Source organism: Diospyros lotus, chromosome 13, assembly GCF_014633365.1.
Source record: "Diospyros lotus cultivar Yz01 chromosome 13, ASM1463336v1, whole genome shotgun sequence".
In the NCBI taxonomy this organism is placed as follows: Eukaryota; Viridiplantae; Streptophyta; class Magnoliopsida; order Ericales; family Ebenaceae; genus Diospyros; species Diospyros lotus.
The window spans coordinates 11,171,864-11,188,277 of record NC_068350.1 but is presented as its reverse complement, the minus strand read 5'-3'; the positions used below and the strand labels follow the sequence as shown (position 1 = coordinate 11,188,277).

Below are 16,414 nucleotides of genomic sequence, written 5' to 3'. Positions count from 1 at the left end.
TTATTCCAACAGAAAGGCAATCGAGCAAGGAATGCAATTGGGCGAAAAGACAATCAGGCATAAAGATAATCAAGCGCCTTCAAGGAGTAGCGGATGGTTGCCACATGTTACCATCCAGCAGGTGCCACATGGCAGCCTGCGGTTGCCACACGCGGCCTTCTACTCAGCTAAGCCACACGACACCGTTTGGTGCTTCAACACCATAAGCAATAAAGAAGGGAAGAGGCGAGATGACTAGACAGCGACAAAGGGAAAAGGTACAAGAAAAGATTGCTGCAGAAGAAGAGCACAGTTGGTGAAAGAAGGGAAAAGAAAGGCAGAGAGAAAATAGGCTTATTAAGGAGAAAGAGGATCAGAGAAAAAGATTTCTTGAGGGAAGTGAGGAAGAGAGAAAAGTGGAAAAAATCTATATATATAATGATGATATGTATGTATATATTATTTAATTATAAAATTATATATTTATAAAATTATATTTAAAAAAATTCTTATATTTTTTAATTTACACTTTATCCTGCATTTTTTTTTTTAGAAAAATACTATTTTCTTATTTTCATTTTGTATCAAAAATATTTTTCGTGTCCGTTTTCTTGTAACCAGGTTGAAAGGCTTGCCCAAACTCCAAACAATTTCCCTTCTTCTGCCATTATATATATATATATATATATGCTGCAAACTTTTGAGGTTGGTTTAAATTTAATTTTCGTCCTGGACCTGATGATGGATTCTTATAGAGGGAGTTTCTTGGCGGCCAAGATGTCAATGAATGATTTCATCAGCAGTACGTAGCATATATATATATATATATATATAGTAGGTAGTTTGTAGTTGGTAGTTGGGAACTTATAGTCGAGGATTCAATATTATTAAAAATTGGAAACAAGTCAAGGGAGCAACTTCTGGGAGTTATTGCTTTGCTTTGACAAGTTTACGTGAATTGAGATACAAGATTTTGGAGCCCAGGTTAAGTGACAATAAGTTATAGATCATGAGTTTAATACTTAATTTAAACAAGAGTCAAAAACTCACTTACAATTTACCTCATATGTCAAAATCATAGGGGATCGTGTGAACCATTTACTTGTTCTTAACTTTTCATCTTTACTTCTTAATTTTTTGTTTCCAAAATCTTAAAAATAAAAGCAAACATGGTGCTAACTGTTTAAGTTTTTTATTTTTTTAAATGAAAATAAATTAAAATAAAAAAAAGAATACTCAAAGTTCGAACATGCCCTTAATTGTTGATTTTTTTTTTTAAATTAAAAATCTTGGCACAAAGGTATTTTCATTTTTTGCCTTCTTTCTCCATGAGGATGTCCCATTTATACATGCTCCTTTAGGCATTCAAATTAAAAAAAAAAAATCAAATTATTGAACGCTCTGGGTTTAGAATAATTTTTGCCAATATATATGAACAAAAAGAAAAAAATACTTTCCTGTACAAAATTTAACTGTCTTTTTAGATGTAAATAATATTCTCTGGGACGAAACAGCCGGCGAGACAAAACGACAACAGACGAAGGAACGAAATAGGACGCACAGAAGTAAAATGGGCAACGCCTTGTAAGGGAAGAAATTACTTGGAAATTGTCATGAGAGGACTCTCCTCCTCTGGCCCCCCAGCGAGCAAAAGTCGTGCATTCAGTGCCATGCTTAGTGCTTAAACTGCATGCCAAAGGGTTCATAAGAATCATAACGCTCATGCCTTTAAGATTTATGTTATTATTATTATTATTATTATTATTCCATTAGGCCCCTTGTGTTCCCAAGCGTGCTTTGCTTAATTCCTTGCTCCAATTAAAGCATTCCTGCTCTCCGCTTTCCTTAAACGTCTTTCAAAATCTGGTCTCAAATATATTGTGATGGGCAATGCAATTTGTCAGTTTGCTTTGCTTGAATGAACAAGGCCTTTCTCTCTGCCCTTCTCATTTCACGATCAGACATGGTTGAGGCCTCATGGATACAGCTTTCTATCTCCCAAAACAAGAAAGGGACCCAATCCAACAGAACAAACAAACACAGCTCAAGCTCTGGTGCCGTCCATTGTTGAAGCTCAGAAGGTGTAATACCCAAAGCCCATTTTCATTTTTAGCTTTCTGGGTGTCGAAATCAGCGAGCAGGCTGTGTTGTAGAGCCAAAGTTTCAAATGGGTTTTGTTTCAGAAGGGTCCAATTCGATGGCATGGTGGTGAACAACTCTCTCTACTGTGCTTCTCCTTGGTCTCTTGACGCTGTGATGGAGGCTTTAATTGAGGAAAGTGGAGTTCTGGAGGAGACAAATGATTTGATTGGAGAGGAGTGTGGAGATAGCAATTCAAGCTCCGATTTATTGGTATCAGAAACAACAGTGAATGGAGAAGAAGAACACAGTCACAGCAGCTCTGACGATTCATCTTCGCTCTCTTCAATGGGTTGGCCCGTCCCAAAATCTGATAAACCACATTTGGATGATAGAAAACTAGAGAAACAAGGCCCATCGCCATCTGGTACTAGAATCATTTCTCTTTCCCTTTAGCAAGTAGTAGATGTTGACTGTATCTCTGCTTATGCCTGTGATCTGATAATTTCGCAATGTTTTCAATGGGTTGTAAATTAGAGATTAAGCTGATGAAGGAAAGGTTTTCCAAATTGCTGCTTGGAGAAGATATGTCCGGTTGTGGAAACGGGGTTTGCACAGCAATGGCTATTTCAAATGCAGTTACTAATCTATATGGTATGTTATCCCCCAGTTAGATGAAGTTTTTGTTTGGTTAATTTGCTCTGGCTTGATGTGGATTTGTTTATGATTGGCATGCAATTGCTGCACCAGCCTTCATTGATTTTGGTTACTACTTTTTGTGCCCAATTTTTAGCTTCATTGTTTGGACAACTATGGAGACTAGAACCTCTACCTCCTCAGAAGAAATCAATGTGGCAACGAGAAATGGGATGGTTTCTTTCCATTGCTGATTACATTGTCGAGTTAAAACCGTCTTGGCAGACATTTCCTGATGGAAGTAAGTTTGAGGTAAATATAACACAGCATGAGTGGATATCATAAGTTAGTTTTCATCAAAAGATGAACTAGTGCAATTTAGTCTTCTAAATTTGAAAGAGCGCAAAGCTGAACTTTTCGATCCCAAGTACTAAATGGACGAGGATTCAGATTTGATTAGCCAACACATGTTTTCACATCTAATCAAACTTGTATTGATCCTTATCTTTTGCACCGTGATTCAGGTCATGACTTCTCAACCCAGATCAGATCTTTACACTAATCTTCCAGCCCTCCGCAAATTAGATAACATGCTTCTCGTAAGATTTCAGGCACTCGTTCCTCATTTTGTCGTCTCTTTCTGTATATTATTGTTCCCTGTTTGGGCATGTCATCCCGAGTTCAAAATCCCCTTTTTGCAGGAAATATTAGACAGTTTTGCGAATACAGAGTTTTGGTATGTTGATCAAGGTATCCTAACCCCAGAAGCTGACAGTTCATCCTCCTTCCGGAGGCCCCTTCCATGCCAAGGCGAAAAATGGTGGCTGCCATTGCCCCGAGTTCCTCCTGAAGGCCTTAGCGAAAAGTCAAGAAAACAGTTGCAGCATTGCCGCAATTGCATGAATCAAATAATAAAAGCTGTCATGGCCACAAACGGTGTTGTTTTAGCTGAGATGGAAGTCCCTGAATCATACTTGGAAACTCTTCCAAAGGTATATCAATACTTCAATGCCAGGCCACACTAAAATCGAAACAAATGAGACATTGTTATTCATTGATTTTGTTTGCCTTTCAACCAGAATGGAAGATCCTGCCTCGGTGATTTTATCTACCGATATATTACCTCAGAACAATTTTCACCCAAATGCCTGCTTGACTGCCTCGATTTGTCTTCTGAACATCAAGCACTAGAAATTGCCAACAGAGTAGAGGCCTCAATCTACCTGTGGCGTAGAAGAACTAATTCGAAACCCCCAAATAGCATGAGCCGATCCAATTCAAAATCATCGTGGGAGATGGTTAAAGAGCTGGTAACAGATGTGGAGAAGAGAGAATTGCTTGCAGAAAGAGCCGAGAGCCTCTTGCTTTGCTTGAAGCAGCGGTATCATGGTCTCCCTCAGACAACCTTAGACACAAGCAAAATCCAGTGCAACGAGGTCTTAATCTACCTCTCAAAACTTTTCCTATATGCCTGTTATGATTAGAATATTTTCAATTCCAACTCTTGATCAGGTTTATTTTTATTTCCTGCATAGGCAACTCTCTTCATAATTAGCTCTGTACCAGTGTCATATAATTTACCTCAAGCGATACAATATTCATTGTTTTGGGTCCCTCGTTTCCTCTAACAATGTCTTTTTAGTTGCACCTAATGGCGACATGTACCCTCTTCTTTAGGATGTTGGCAAATCCATTCTGGAGAGCTACTCAAGAGTTTTGGAGGGCCTCGCATCTAATATCATGGCGCGGATAGATGATCTGCTTTGTGTGGATGACTTGACAAAGCGTTCAGATCAATTCACGCCAATCTCTAAGCTAGGAGGGATTGCTCCCAAGAGTTTTGGAAATGCATACTCCCTGCCCATCTTGAGCACTCAATACAAGACGGCTTTTCACACAACTTGCTAATGCTAGCCCTGAAAAGGGAGGATGATAGCTGAACGTCAGCAGCAGCAAGCTTGCCCCTCGTGGGTTAGGCGCGAAAAAGCAGCATCTTCTAGTTGATTCAAGAGACAGGCAACAACTGCAGCAGCTATATATAAGCCTGTGAAGTTGAAAGTGTTAGCGTATGTTAACGTAATTAGTATTTTATAATAAGGGTATTTTAGTCTTTTAGTCTTTTGGTTAGGGTTGTATACATAGGGAAATTCTATTTGCAACCATACTTTTTACTCTTCGTAACCTAATTTTAATATTCCTAAAATACCCAGAGATGAAAACTCATATTTGCCCTTCATTTAAATCTTTGACGCTCAGCCACCCATCATTACTCTTCAAGCGCGTTCACTCACTTTCTCGACCACGATTGCTACAGCCATTTTACTCACCCACAACTATAACTGAACATCGCACAATCACTATTATTTAACACCAAACATTACACAACCACTATTATTCAACACCAAACATTGCTCAGGCCAATTCTTCTCGCCATAACCAATTATTAGTTACTATTAGCAGTCACTATCAGTTACTATTAGTGATGGAAGATTATTATCCACTATTATCTACGTATTCCAGCGAGAAACAACACAATTTACAACATTTATCACTAGTTAAATCACATAATTTACATATAAATTCACGAGGGATGAATTAAAAAATAAAAAATACGCTTTGAAACCCCAAACCCCGGGGTTTGGGGATTGGGAGATGTCTCGAACCTCGGGGTTCGGGGTTGGGGCTAAAGGATGCCCCGAACCCTGAGGTTCGGGGGCTGGGGATGCCCCCAAACCCAAGGTTCGGGGCTAGGAGATGCCCTCGAACCCTGAGGTTCAGTGGGAGATGCCCCGAACCTTAGGGTTCGGGGCTGGGGGATGCCTCCGAACCCCGAGGTTCGGGGGCTAAGGGATGCCCCGAACCCTGGGATTCTAGGTGTTTGGGGAACCCCGAATCTCAGGGTTTGATAAGCACCCTGAATTCATGGATTCGGGAAAAATCAATTCTCCCAAAATCATAAATTTGGGAAAAATCATTTTTCTCGAAACTATAAATTCGGGAGAATGTAATTCTCCTAAACCCTGAGGTTTGAGAGAATGCAATTCTCCCGAATTCAATTAATATATGTTAATGTTAACATATGTTATATATTAACATTATATTAATTATATTTATGTTATATAATATAATAAATATAATTATATAAATATAATTAATATAATGTTATATAAATATAATTAATATAATGTTATATAATATAATAAATATAATTAATATAATGTTAATATATAACATATGTTAACATTAACATATATTAATTGAATTCGGGAGAATGCAATTCTCCCGAACCCTGAGGGTCGGGAGAATTCCATTCTCCCCAAATGTATATAATATATTTATACTATTATATATTATATGTATATAATATATTATATACATATATATTATAACTATGTACATATATATAATGATTTTATATATAAATTATTTCAAATGTATATAAATTATTTTGAATCATCGTGTCCTAAATCTTTGGATTAATATTATATTTATTTTTTCTTGAATTAATGTTTTTTTAATTTTAATTTTTTTGAGTTAAATGCAAGTCGTAATAAAATTATGTTTATTTTTATTTCTTTAAAATTTATATTAAATTTATGATATTTTATCATAAATTAAATAAAATAAAATTAAATAAAATCTAATAACAAATACTAAAATAAAATATTATTACAAATAACTTAATGTACGTTGAAAAGTTATAATTATAATTGTTGTTTTTGAGGATAGTATTTGAAGAATATGTTTGGAATAGAAATGATTGTAGAAAATAATGAATGTGGTTATAAATAGTAAAATCTAATATTTTACTTTACACTAGTTGCGAAGAGCAAAATTTATGGTTACAAATATAATTTTCGGTATACATATTTTCTTTGTGTTCTAATTTAACCCTAACTTTTGTGGCTCTTTGCTCTCCTTCCTTTCCTTCCTCTTTTCTCTGAATTTGGTTTACACATTGAAATCACTTGAGTTTAGATTTTTCAGCCATTGGATCACAACCGTTGGATTTGCAACTGATTTGCATCATCTTTAACATCTTCTTCGACTCCTGTCATTGTCAATGCCCTTACCTTCACTATCTGACGCCGTCGTTGCCTCAGAGTCGTTGACCATCACCACTATTGTTGCTTCCGTCTACAGCCACATTCATTGCCGCCATTAGACGCCGGTTACTTTTGTGTTTTCTTTCTGTTTGGCCCTCTGCTCCCTCTCGATTCGGACTCATCTTTGGGACTCTCAGATACTAGATCCAATTCCGCCTCTCTTGACTCGTCTTCTTCATCTCCTTTTGCGTCGAACTGCCGCCGTCGATCACCCTCTCGTCCAACCGACACTGTCGCGAGCATCACCATCTTCGACTGTCATTTGTCTTCCTCTTGCAGCAGATCATCTGACCACCTCCTTCCCCCTCGCCGGCCACTTTTGGTTTCTTGCTCGGCCTCCGCCGTTTGCCCCTTCACTGATATTCTTCATTGCCTTACCGATTGTTGTTGCAAGCTTCATTCCTCTTCCGTTGCTTCTGCCATCATCAATCATTATTGAAAAAGCTTTAAGCTTCAAACCCAGATCTCACCCAAATCTGACTAGATTCAACCCGTCAGATTTGCCAGACAGATCCATTTTTTTTTTTGGGTCCAAATTTGGCCTAGATTCAATATTTTTTTATCCATTATCAATTGAAATTTTGTTTATCGGTCGTTTGGCATTATATAGGATTATTTTATCTTCATATTGGCATTATTTGAATTCGGTGCACTATGTGAATTATTTTGGTTGTGGTTCAAGGCGTAGAATTGGTTGTTTGTGTGTTGTTACTTGTTGACTCTATCATGACAATTAAAATGGATGATTCACTTCAATTTATTAGCATAAGGTTAAATGGGAAGAATTATTCGTATTGGAGTACCGTGATGAAGAATTTTCTTAAGGGTAAAAAATTGTGGAAATATGTTAGTGGAACAGTTGTGTAACCTAAGAGTAGTGCTAATAATTATGTGACAAAGTTAAATACTTGGGAATTAAACAATGTAAAAATTATTACTTGGATTCACAACTCTGAGCAGTCTATTGATACACATTTGGCAAAGTATGAAAAAATAAAGGAGGTTTGAGATCACATGCATAAGTTATACATTAAGTATAACTTTGTAAAATTGTAGCAGTTGGAGAATGATATACGGGCTTCACAATAAAAGAATGAGTATTTTAGAGTTTTATGCTACTATGACTTTGATTTGGGATGAATTAGCGCTTATAGAATCAACAAAACTAAAAGCATGTCAGGACTATATTACTTATAAAGAAGAGTAGCGATTGGTTTAGTTTTTTATGACACTTCATAGTGATTTTGAGGGACTTCAAGGCTCTATCTTGCATCACACTCCACTTACCTTAGTTGATTTTGTTATTAGTAAACTTGTGGTTGAGGAAACACATTTAAAATCTCTAGCAGGAAAGGTATCTCTTCCTCTATTTAGCACCTCAATATTGGTTGTACCTTCTTGATCATCTATGCAGAATCAAAATAAAGGTTATGTGCAAGTTGCTAGAGATGAGTGTAGCTTTTGCCATCAAAAGAGACATTGAAAGTCTCAATGTCCTAGGTTATTGAAGAAACAACAATCTTCACAGAGCCAACAACAGTCACAATAGTGATTTTATCGTCGCAATGCTAACACAATAGCTATCATGCCTGTAACGCCCCACTTTTTCGGGGACGTTATAACTTGGGACAATTTTGGAACAATAATTTTTTTTTTCTTTTCAAACTAATCCTAAATCACATCATTCCTCGAATCTGTCCTAAAATTCCCATACATTTATCTCAAAAGAGAATTATTATACATATCAAATACGGAAACAAAGATCGAACCTGATATCTTAACATTAATCGAAATTCAGATCTTATATCATCATTTCTCAACATAACTTAATACAAATTATGAGTTCTCAACATTAACCCTAAATAAGATTATACATTATCAATCTTTAAAACGTTCAGATTTCAAAGTAGCAGAACTTAAATACATAGACTACAAAACATATATTTCATGCACCTTGCTAAGTACCATTTCATGCCTCATTCGTCCTCGTATCTGCTACAATCTCCATCTGAAACGTTTGAATATTCCAAAGGCAGAACCGAAGTTAAATGATAAATCATCTAAGTAAGGGTACAGAAAACATATTTTGTGCACGAATGTAATGTCTTACTTATCGTAAGGGTCAACTGCACCCTTCATGCTACTCACTATTTTTGCGGCCACCACTTTCGAAGCCGGGGTGTATAGGTGCACTTTTGGTAAAACAGCAGTGCCAATTCGTATTCCTTACAACCACAATGCTCGTGATCAATGATATCAACGTGTACATATACATTTCATAGCATGTCATGTATGCAGTCTACGTGATGGATACATATCAGAGCATGTCAATATGATAAAAGCATTCCCGAGGATCGAGGTTTGAAACATAAATCACCTACAACCAACCATTTTTCCATAAAACTAAATGTAGTTAGGAGGTACCACCTACTTTATCAAGCTTATCAGACTATCTCGATATTTGCGCATGTCTCAAAATTCATGCATTGCCTCGATTTGCATACCAACCTCAAAATTCGCACAAGTCACTTCAACTTTAACCTCAAAGCATCCTAATCACCATATTTGATTAAATAAGTATTAAAACCTATTTTCCATAATTTCTTGCATTTTCTTTACTTTTCTCTCTATTTCTTCCTATTTTTCCTCAATAAATCCAAACTAAATATTTCTAAAATATTTTCTCAAATATTTCACTACGAAAATTCATAAAATAATATTATTGAATTTTTGAAATTTTTTAAGAAATTTTACTTACCTTAATTTAGCCTCTCGAGCTTCCTCGATATGCGTGTCATATCCTCAAAACGCGTGCCCGATCCATTTTCTGACTTCGAAATACTCCTTTGGCCCAAAAAATTTCTTAGAATTATTTTGGGATTTTTCTAGCATTTTTTTCTATTTCTTTCTAATTTTTTCCTTTTCTTTTCCTTTTTTTTCTTTTCCTTCTTTTCTTTTCTTTTTCCTTTCTTTCTTTCTTTTATTTCTTCTCTTCTTCTCCACCTTTTTCTTCCTCCTCCCGCCCTGCCATGCGCGTACATCCATGCTTCTTCTTCCTTTTTCTTTTTTTCTTTTTTCTTCCTTTTCTTTTCTTTTCTTTCTTTTCTTCTTCTCATTTCTCCTTTCTCCTTCTTCCCTTCTTCTTCCTCTCATCTGCTTCTATTCCAACACACGGACAACCATGGCCACGCGCACAGCCAGCCTCCGCCAACCACTTCCACCACTCTCGCCGGCCTCCATCGACTGCCTCAACCTCGCCGGACTGCCGTCACCGAACTTACTGGTCGCCCTCCGCCCGCCGTGGTACTGCCATGGCTATTGCAACAGTAGCTTCGGGGATGCCATGGTCGTGCCTCCATCTCCATTCCAGCTCTCTCTTTCTCTTGCTTTCCCTTGCTTCTCTCGGATTGCCTAGCCCAAGTTCTCTCTCTCGCATCTCTCAGCCAAAGTTCTCTCTCCCCACGGCTTCCATTTCCATTCCCTCTTCGCTTGCTTCCTTCTCCATTTTGCTTCCTCTATTTATAGGCACTCGATCGCTCCCTCACCTCACTGCCCATAACATCTTGCGTGAAGATTACTCAATTGCTAGCCACACGGTTGCAAAGCATGGAGATTTCAGACCATCGAGTTGCAGGGAATGGTTAAATTGCAAGGGTCATCCCACGCTTACAGCACACACACATCACATACATATATATATAATTATATAACTACATATTATACTATAAAAATAAAACATTACACATTTAAATTTTAAAATTCACTTCTATTCCCTTTAGGTAATTCTCTAATTACATTTATATCTTTAAATATTAAATTAATTTACATTTCAATACCAAAAACGCAAAATTAATAACTTTAAAGTTACTCGATATAGACGATTTCGCCCCAGTGTCCTCACCAGGCCATCGATTAATCCCAAAACCACTGAAAAGTTGATCCTTATGCCAAATCGGAGCCCCCCTAGGGTTCCATTGATTTTTCAAGAGTCCTTTACGACAATTCGATTTTGTAACCTTAATGATAGTTGCATTTTAGCTTTACCGAAAACTGTTCCCGTTCCGATTTCTTTCGATACCATAAATCTTATTTCAGACCGCTCATCGAGACCATATAATCTTCCTTAGACAATTTTACTCTGAGACACTCCCTGCAGTCGATTCGGTACTTATAACTATTATCAAGCAAATTTTTCGGTATTCTAAATTTGCTTAAATTACGTGTCAACCTCACGAAAATGTGGGTTCTTACAATGCCACCTTGTGATTCTTCTATATGTGGAGCACCATCTTCCTCTGGTCCCTTGTTGACTGATCTAGCATAGTAGTTTCAAAAGTTCCTAGCCACACAACCATATGTTATGTCAACCTTTATTGATGCAGATTTGTCATCCTAACATCCCTCAGGTTTGCTTCCTTAATGGATCTTTGACTCAGGTGTTTTCAAGCACATGTCATCTAACTTAACATCTTTTGATTCCTTGTGTCCCTCTAACTCATCTCTGTCAATTATGACTGCCGATGGCACCCCATTACCTTTGGTAGGTGTTGGTTCTATTAACACACATAATTTATAGCTTTCAAATGTCTATTGTGTTTCATCTCTTACCTTGAATCTTATCTTTGTTGGTTAGTTATGTGATTCTAGTTACTTGGTTCAATTTTCTTACTGCTTGTTGTGTATAGGATCCTTGATCTCAGAAGTTGATTGGGATAGGCCGTAGACAATGAGGGCTATATGTTTTGAACAATTTGAGACCACCGTATGTTGTAGCCTATGGTGTTGATTTGTCATCTTTCTCTTTGAATTCCTTTTTCTCTGGTTTTTATTTGTGGCACTCTTACCTTGGACATGTTTTTGCTAATCATTTACAATTTTTAGTTTTTAAGGGTCATTTGGGTGATTTGCAAACTCATGACATTTATGATTGTAATGGTTGTAAATTAACTAAATTTTTTGCTTTACCTTTTCGTCACAGCGTTTCTCATTCAGTTGCACCATTTGATCTTGTTCATTCTGATGTGTGAGGACCTACTCATATTGCTACAACAGAAGGGTCTAGATATTATGCCTCTTTTATTGATGATTATAGTAGCTATTGTTAGGTTTATCTTATGAAACGACTTAATGATTTTCTTCTTATTTATTATTCATTTAAACCATTTGTTAAAACTCAACATTCTACTGTAATTAAGTGTTTTCGGTGTGACTTAGGTGGGGAGTATACATTTGTTGATTTTTCTGCATTGCTTGCTTCTAATGGGACAATTCACCACTTCTTGTACTGGAACCCTACAGTAAAATGGTGTTGTTGAACGAAAGCATAAGCGCATTGTAAAAATTGCTCGTTCTCTTCTCTTGTCTACCAACGTTCCTAGAGAATTTTGGGAAGAAACAATTCTCACCACTGTTTCTTTAATTAATAAGATTCTATCTTCTCACACGTCGAGTTTGTCTCCCTTTGAAACATTGTTTGGGCATCCTCCTGATTATTCCTTATTGAGAGTTTTTGGTTATACTTGTTTTTTCCTTCGTCCTAAAGTAAAATGTAGTAAGTTAACTTCACATTCTGCTATCTGTGTCTTTTTAGGTTATAGGGAAGGCCAAAAGGGTTATCGTTATTTTGATCCCATCAATTAAAAATTATATGTTTCTTGCCATGTTGTGTTTCTTGAACATATCCCATTCTTCTCAATTTCTAATAATACTCATGATGTGACAAAGTCTGACATTATTCGTATTGATCTATTCTCCGATGATATTAATAGCTCTCTTTCTCATACCCCATGTATTGTTGGTCCTTTATGCACTACAGGTGCATATGCGTCGGCTCAAGATGTCCCCACTTCTTCTATAGCCTCTCAAGCATCGCCTGAGATTGTTGATCCTGTTTCTGCTCTTTCTACTACTCCTTATTTGCCTCCGCCTCCTCCTCGATATCCTCAATGTATTTGTAAGTCCACTCAATTACCTAATTTTGCTTATCCTTGTTATTTGGATTCCTTTTATTGTTTCTTAACTTCTATTCACAAACTTTCTAAACCCTCTCCCTATAAAGAAACTATTCTAGATGCTCTTTGGCAACATGATATGACTAATGAACTTTCTGCTCTACATAAGATAGACACTTGGGACTTGGTTCTGTTGTCTCCTAGTAAACATGTTATTGGTTTTCTTTGGGTTTATAAGATTAAAACCAAATCTGATAGTTCGATTGAATGTTACAAAGCTAAATTGGTTGCAAAGGGGTTTACTAAACAATATGGTCTGGATTATGAGGAGACCTTTGCTCATGTTGCTAAGATGACCACTATTCGTACACTTATTGCAGTTGCATTTATTCGATAGTGGAGTCTTTCTCAGTTGGATGTTAAAAATGTTTTCTTGAATAGGAATCTTCAAGAGGATGTTTATATGGTTTCTCCACCTGGTGTTTCTCATCATCTTGGATATGTTTGCAAACTCAAAAAGACACTTTATGGTCTCAAACAAGCATCTCATGCCTGGTTTGAAAGGTTTTCCACTGTTGTTGCCTTTCTTGGGTTTACACCTATTCATCAAGACTCTACCATATTCTTTTGATACACTTCGATCAATCGCATTTTATTTTTATTATATGTTGATGACATGATTATTACCAATGATGATGGTGATGGGACTACTGATTTGAAGTCTAAATTACATTGTTGTTTTGAAATGAAAGACTTGGGTCCTTTATCTTATTTTTTTGGGGATCGAAGTTACTTCTTCTCTTAAAGGTTATCTTCTATCTCAGTCTAAGTATGCTATTGATGTTATTGAGTGTGCTCGTCTTACTGATACAAAAATTGTTGACACTCTTTTTGAGGCCAATGCTCGATATTCACCTTCTAATGGTGTACTCTTGACAGATCCCATTTTGTATCGCACTATTGTTGGATGTCTGGTTTATCTCACCATTACACGTCCTGATATTGCTTATGTTGTCTACATTATTAATCAGTTTGTTTCTGCTCTTACTACAGTTCAATGGATAGTTGTTGTTCGTATTTTGCACTATTTTTACAGTACTTGCTTTTAGAATCTTTTGTTTCCATCAACCTCCCATTTAGAGTTCGGTGCATACTCGGATGTTGATTAGGCAAATAACCCCACAGATCGTAAGTCCACTACTAGCATTTGTATATTTTTAGGTGATTATCTTATTTCTTGAAAATGTAAGAAACATATTGTTGTTTCTCATTCTTCTACTAAGACAAAGTATCGTGCCATGGCATCCACTACTGTTGAGATTGTCTGGTTGCTTTGATTCCTTGCAAACATAGGTGTTCTTCTTTCCTCTCCAACCCCTATATATTGTGATAATAAAAGTGCTATTTATATCTCTTACAATTCTGTGTTCTACGAGCGCATGAAAATATATTGAAATTGAAAACATATTGAAATTGATTGTCATTTTATTCACTACTATCTACAACATGGCACTATTTTCTTACCCTTTGTGTTTTCATCATTGCAGCTTGCTGACTTCTTTACGAAGTCTCATCCAGTTCATCGTTTACGTTTCTTGCTTAACAAAATCTCTTTGCTTCTTGTTATAACATCATAAGTTTGAGGGATGATGTTAGCGTTATTAATATTTTATAATAAGAGTATTTTAGTCTTTTGGTTAGTGTTGTATATATAGTCTCTTTGTGTTCTAATTTAACCCTATCTTTTGTGGCTCTTTGCTCTTCTTCATCTCTTTTTTCTTTTCTCTGAATTTGGTTTACACATTGAAATCACTTGAGTTTAGATTTCTCACAGAAGGATCAGACTTGGGCATAACTCACTCTTCATATCTTTTTGATTTTTCTCAAGAAGCCATTGGTCGGTCTGTATGTGAAGAATGTAACTTATTTGTGTTAAAGCTCATATGTGTATTTCTTAAATATCGGATAAGTATAAATGGTCACACCTTCCGATAAATTATTTATTTTTATCGTAGGAGGGAGGAATTTGAACGGAGTGAGAGTGCTTTGGCCACATTTCAGAATACAAAATTTGAGGGGCACGAGTAATGGAAAGGGGTACTCACGATAAAATCATTAATGTTAAGAGACGCTAATAAACAGTCGTTGTAGTATAGTGGTGAGTATTCCCGCCTGTCACGCGGGTGACCCGGGTTCGATCCCCGGCAACGGCGAGCTTTAAAGTTTTGCTGCCACATCTTTTTTTTTTTATATAATTTTCCTCGGTTTCTTGCAAGGCATGAGATTTGCGATTCTGTTTGAGAAATACAGCTGCTCCGCCAAATTTAGGATTCCAATTTAAGGAATGGGAATGAACAACCTATGAAAGATTCAAGCTCTACAGTTGTGTCAACTGAGCGAAGCAAATACTTGAAAGAAACTCAAAATTTAAACCAAGTGGTGCTCAAGCTCAACGATGGATCGTCTTCGTACGTACCCACCAAAATGGATGTGATGTAGGTGGGCACTTCCATGGCCGCCGGTTGAAAATCTGGACAACCCATTTCACGATCCATTCAGTCATTACCAACCCTGATTGGACGCAAAACCACCCACAAAAACGTTTTAAAATCGCTTAGTGCTTCGACCATTAATTACCAAAGTGCTACTTTCCTCAGCCTTCTCGCGCTATAAATTTGCCCAAAGTTGGCCAAGTCCAATGCCATTGGAGCAGAGAATTAACTAAAAAATGGAGGTTCCCGTGAAGCTGATCTGCCTTCTGGGCTTGCTTCTCGCCGTCGGCGTCGCCGAAACCGCCGGACCGTGCGGGAAATCGTCGCCGGACGACGAGTCCATGAAGCTGGCGCCCTGCTTAATAGCGGCGCAGGACGAGAAAGCGGACGTGCCCGGCAGCTGCTGCATGGCGGTGAAGAAAATAGGCCAGAACCCCAGCTGCCTCTGCGCCATTCTGCTTTCTGACAGTGCCAAGAGCTCCGGCATCAAGCCGGACGTCGCCCTCACAATCCCCAAACGCTGCAACATCGCCAACCGCCCCGTTGGCTACAAGTGCGGCCGTAAGTTTCTTCTATCCATGGTCTTTATCTTCTTTGAATTCATAACTCCGACTCGTGTTCTCGCAGCCAATTCTTGTTCAATTTGGGTCTGAATTGTTTAAGTGCTTGTACAATTTGCAGCGTATACACTGCCCTGATGATGAACCGGGAAGATGATGAAATACTGATGCATGATGCTCTTCTCTTATTATATAGCCCATAGAAAAGCTGGGAGTTTGTATGTAATGTGATGTAATGTAATGTCCTCCATCTCCATAAATATAAAAGATTGCCTTTTAGGGCAACTTAATATAAAAGGAAATTAAGCTAATATTATTGTCAAGTGTGTTCTTTCTTAGGCTTTGCCTTTTCATTGAATTCATAATACATCAATATAACCAGCTCAAGACACACACTATATCTGGTTACCGCTTTGAGGCGCTTTGCACTTCTTAATAAGTACTGTCCTCATCCTCTTAAAAATTACAAAAAGAAAAAATTATATCTGAATACAACAAAATTAAAAACTAAAATTCATATCTCCTCAAAGATATACTTCTAATAATTTAATTATTATCTCTATTTTATTCTATTGCTGTTTAATACTACTGACTACACAATAATTATTATC

The 16,414-nt window shown here is 37.0% G+C and overlaps 2 protein-coding genes and 1 non-coding gene across 3 annotated transcripts; all 3 read left to right on the top strand.

Moving 5' to 3' along the window:
• Positions 1–1,630: 1,630 nt before the first annotated feature.
• LOC127787938 (rop guanine nucleotide exchange factor 7-like) lies at positions 1,631–4,951 on the top strand. Its single transcript, XM_052316023.1, has 7 exons — positions 1,631–2,485; positions 2,596–2,712; positions 2,852–3,006; positions 3,219–3,293; positions 3,396–3,686; positions 3,774–4,130; positions 4,372–4,951. Exons 1-7 carry the CDS (start codon positions 1,957–1,959, stop codon positions 4,600–4,602), a joined length of 1,755 nt encoding a protein of 584 aa, XP_052171983.1. The 5' UTR covers positions 1,631–1,956; the 3' UTR covers positions 4,603–4,951.
• Positions 4,952–14,892: 9,941 nt separating this feature from the next.
• On the top strand, positions 14,893–14,964 carry TRNAD-GUC (transfer RNA aspartic acid (anticodon GUC)). The gene has a single exon. It is a non-coding gene; the product is annotated as a tRNA-Asp (tRNA).
• A 476-nt stretch (positions 14,965–15,440) lies between these two features.
• Positions 15,441–16,130, top strand: LOC127789089 (putative lipid-transfer protein DIR1). The gene is made up of 2 exons (XM_052317862.1): positions 15,441–15,804; positions 15,925–16,130. The coding sequence occupies exons 1-2, from the start codon at positions 15,480–15,482 to the stop codon at positions 15,939–15,941; spliced, it is 342 nt and encodes a 113-aa protein (XP_052173822.1). The 5' UTR covers positions 15,441–15,479; the 3' UTR covers positions 15,942–16,130.
• Positions 16,131–16,414: the final 284 nt, after the last annotated feature.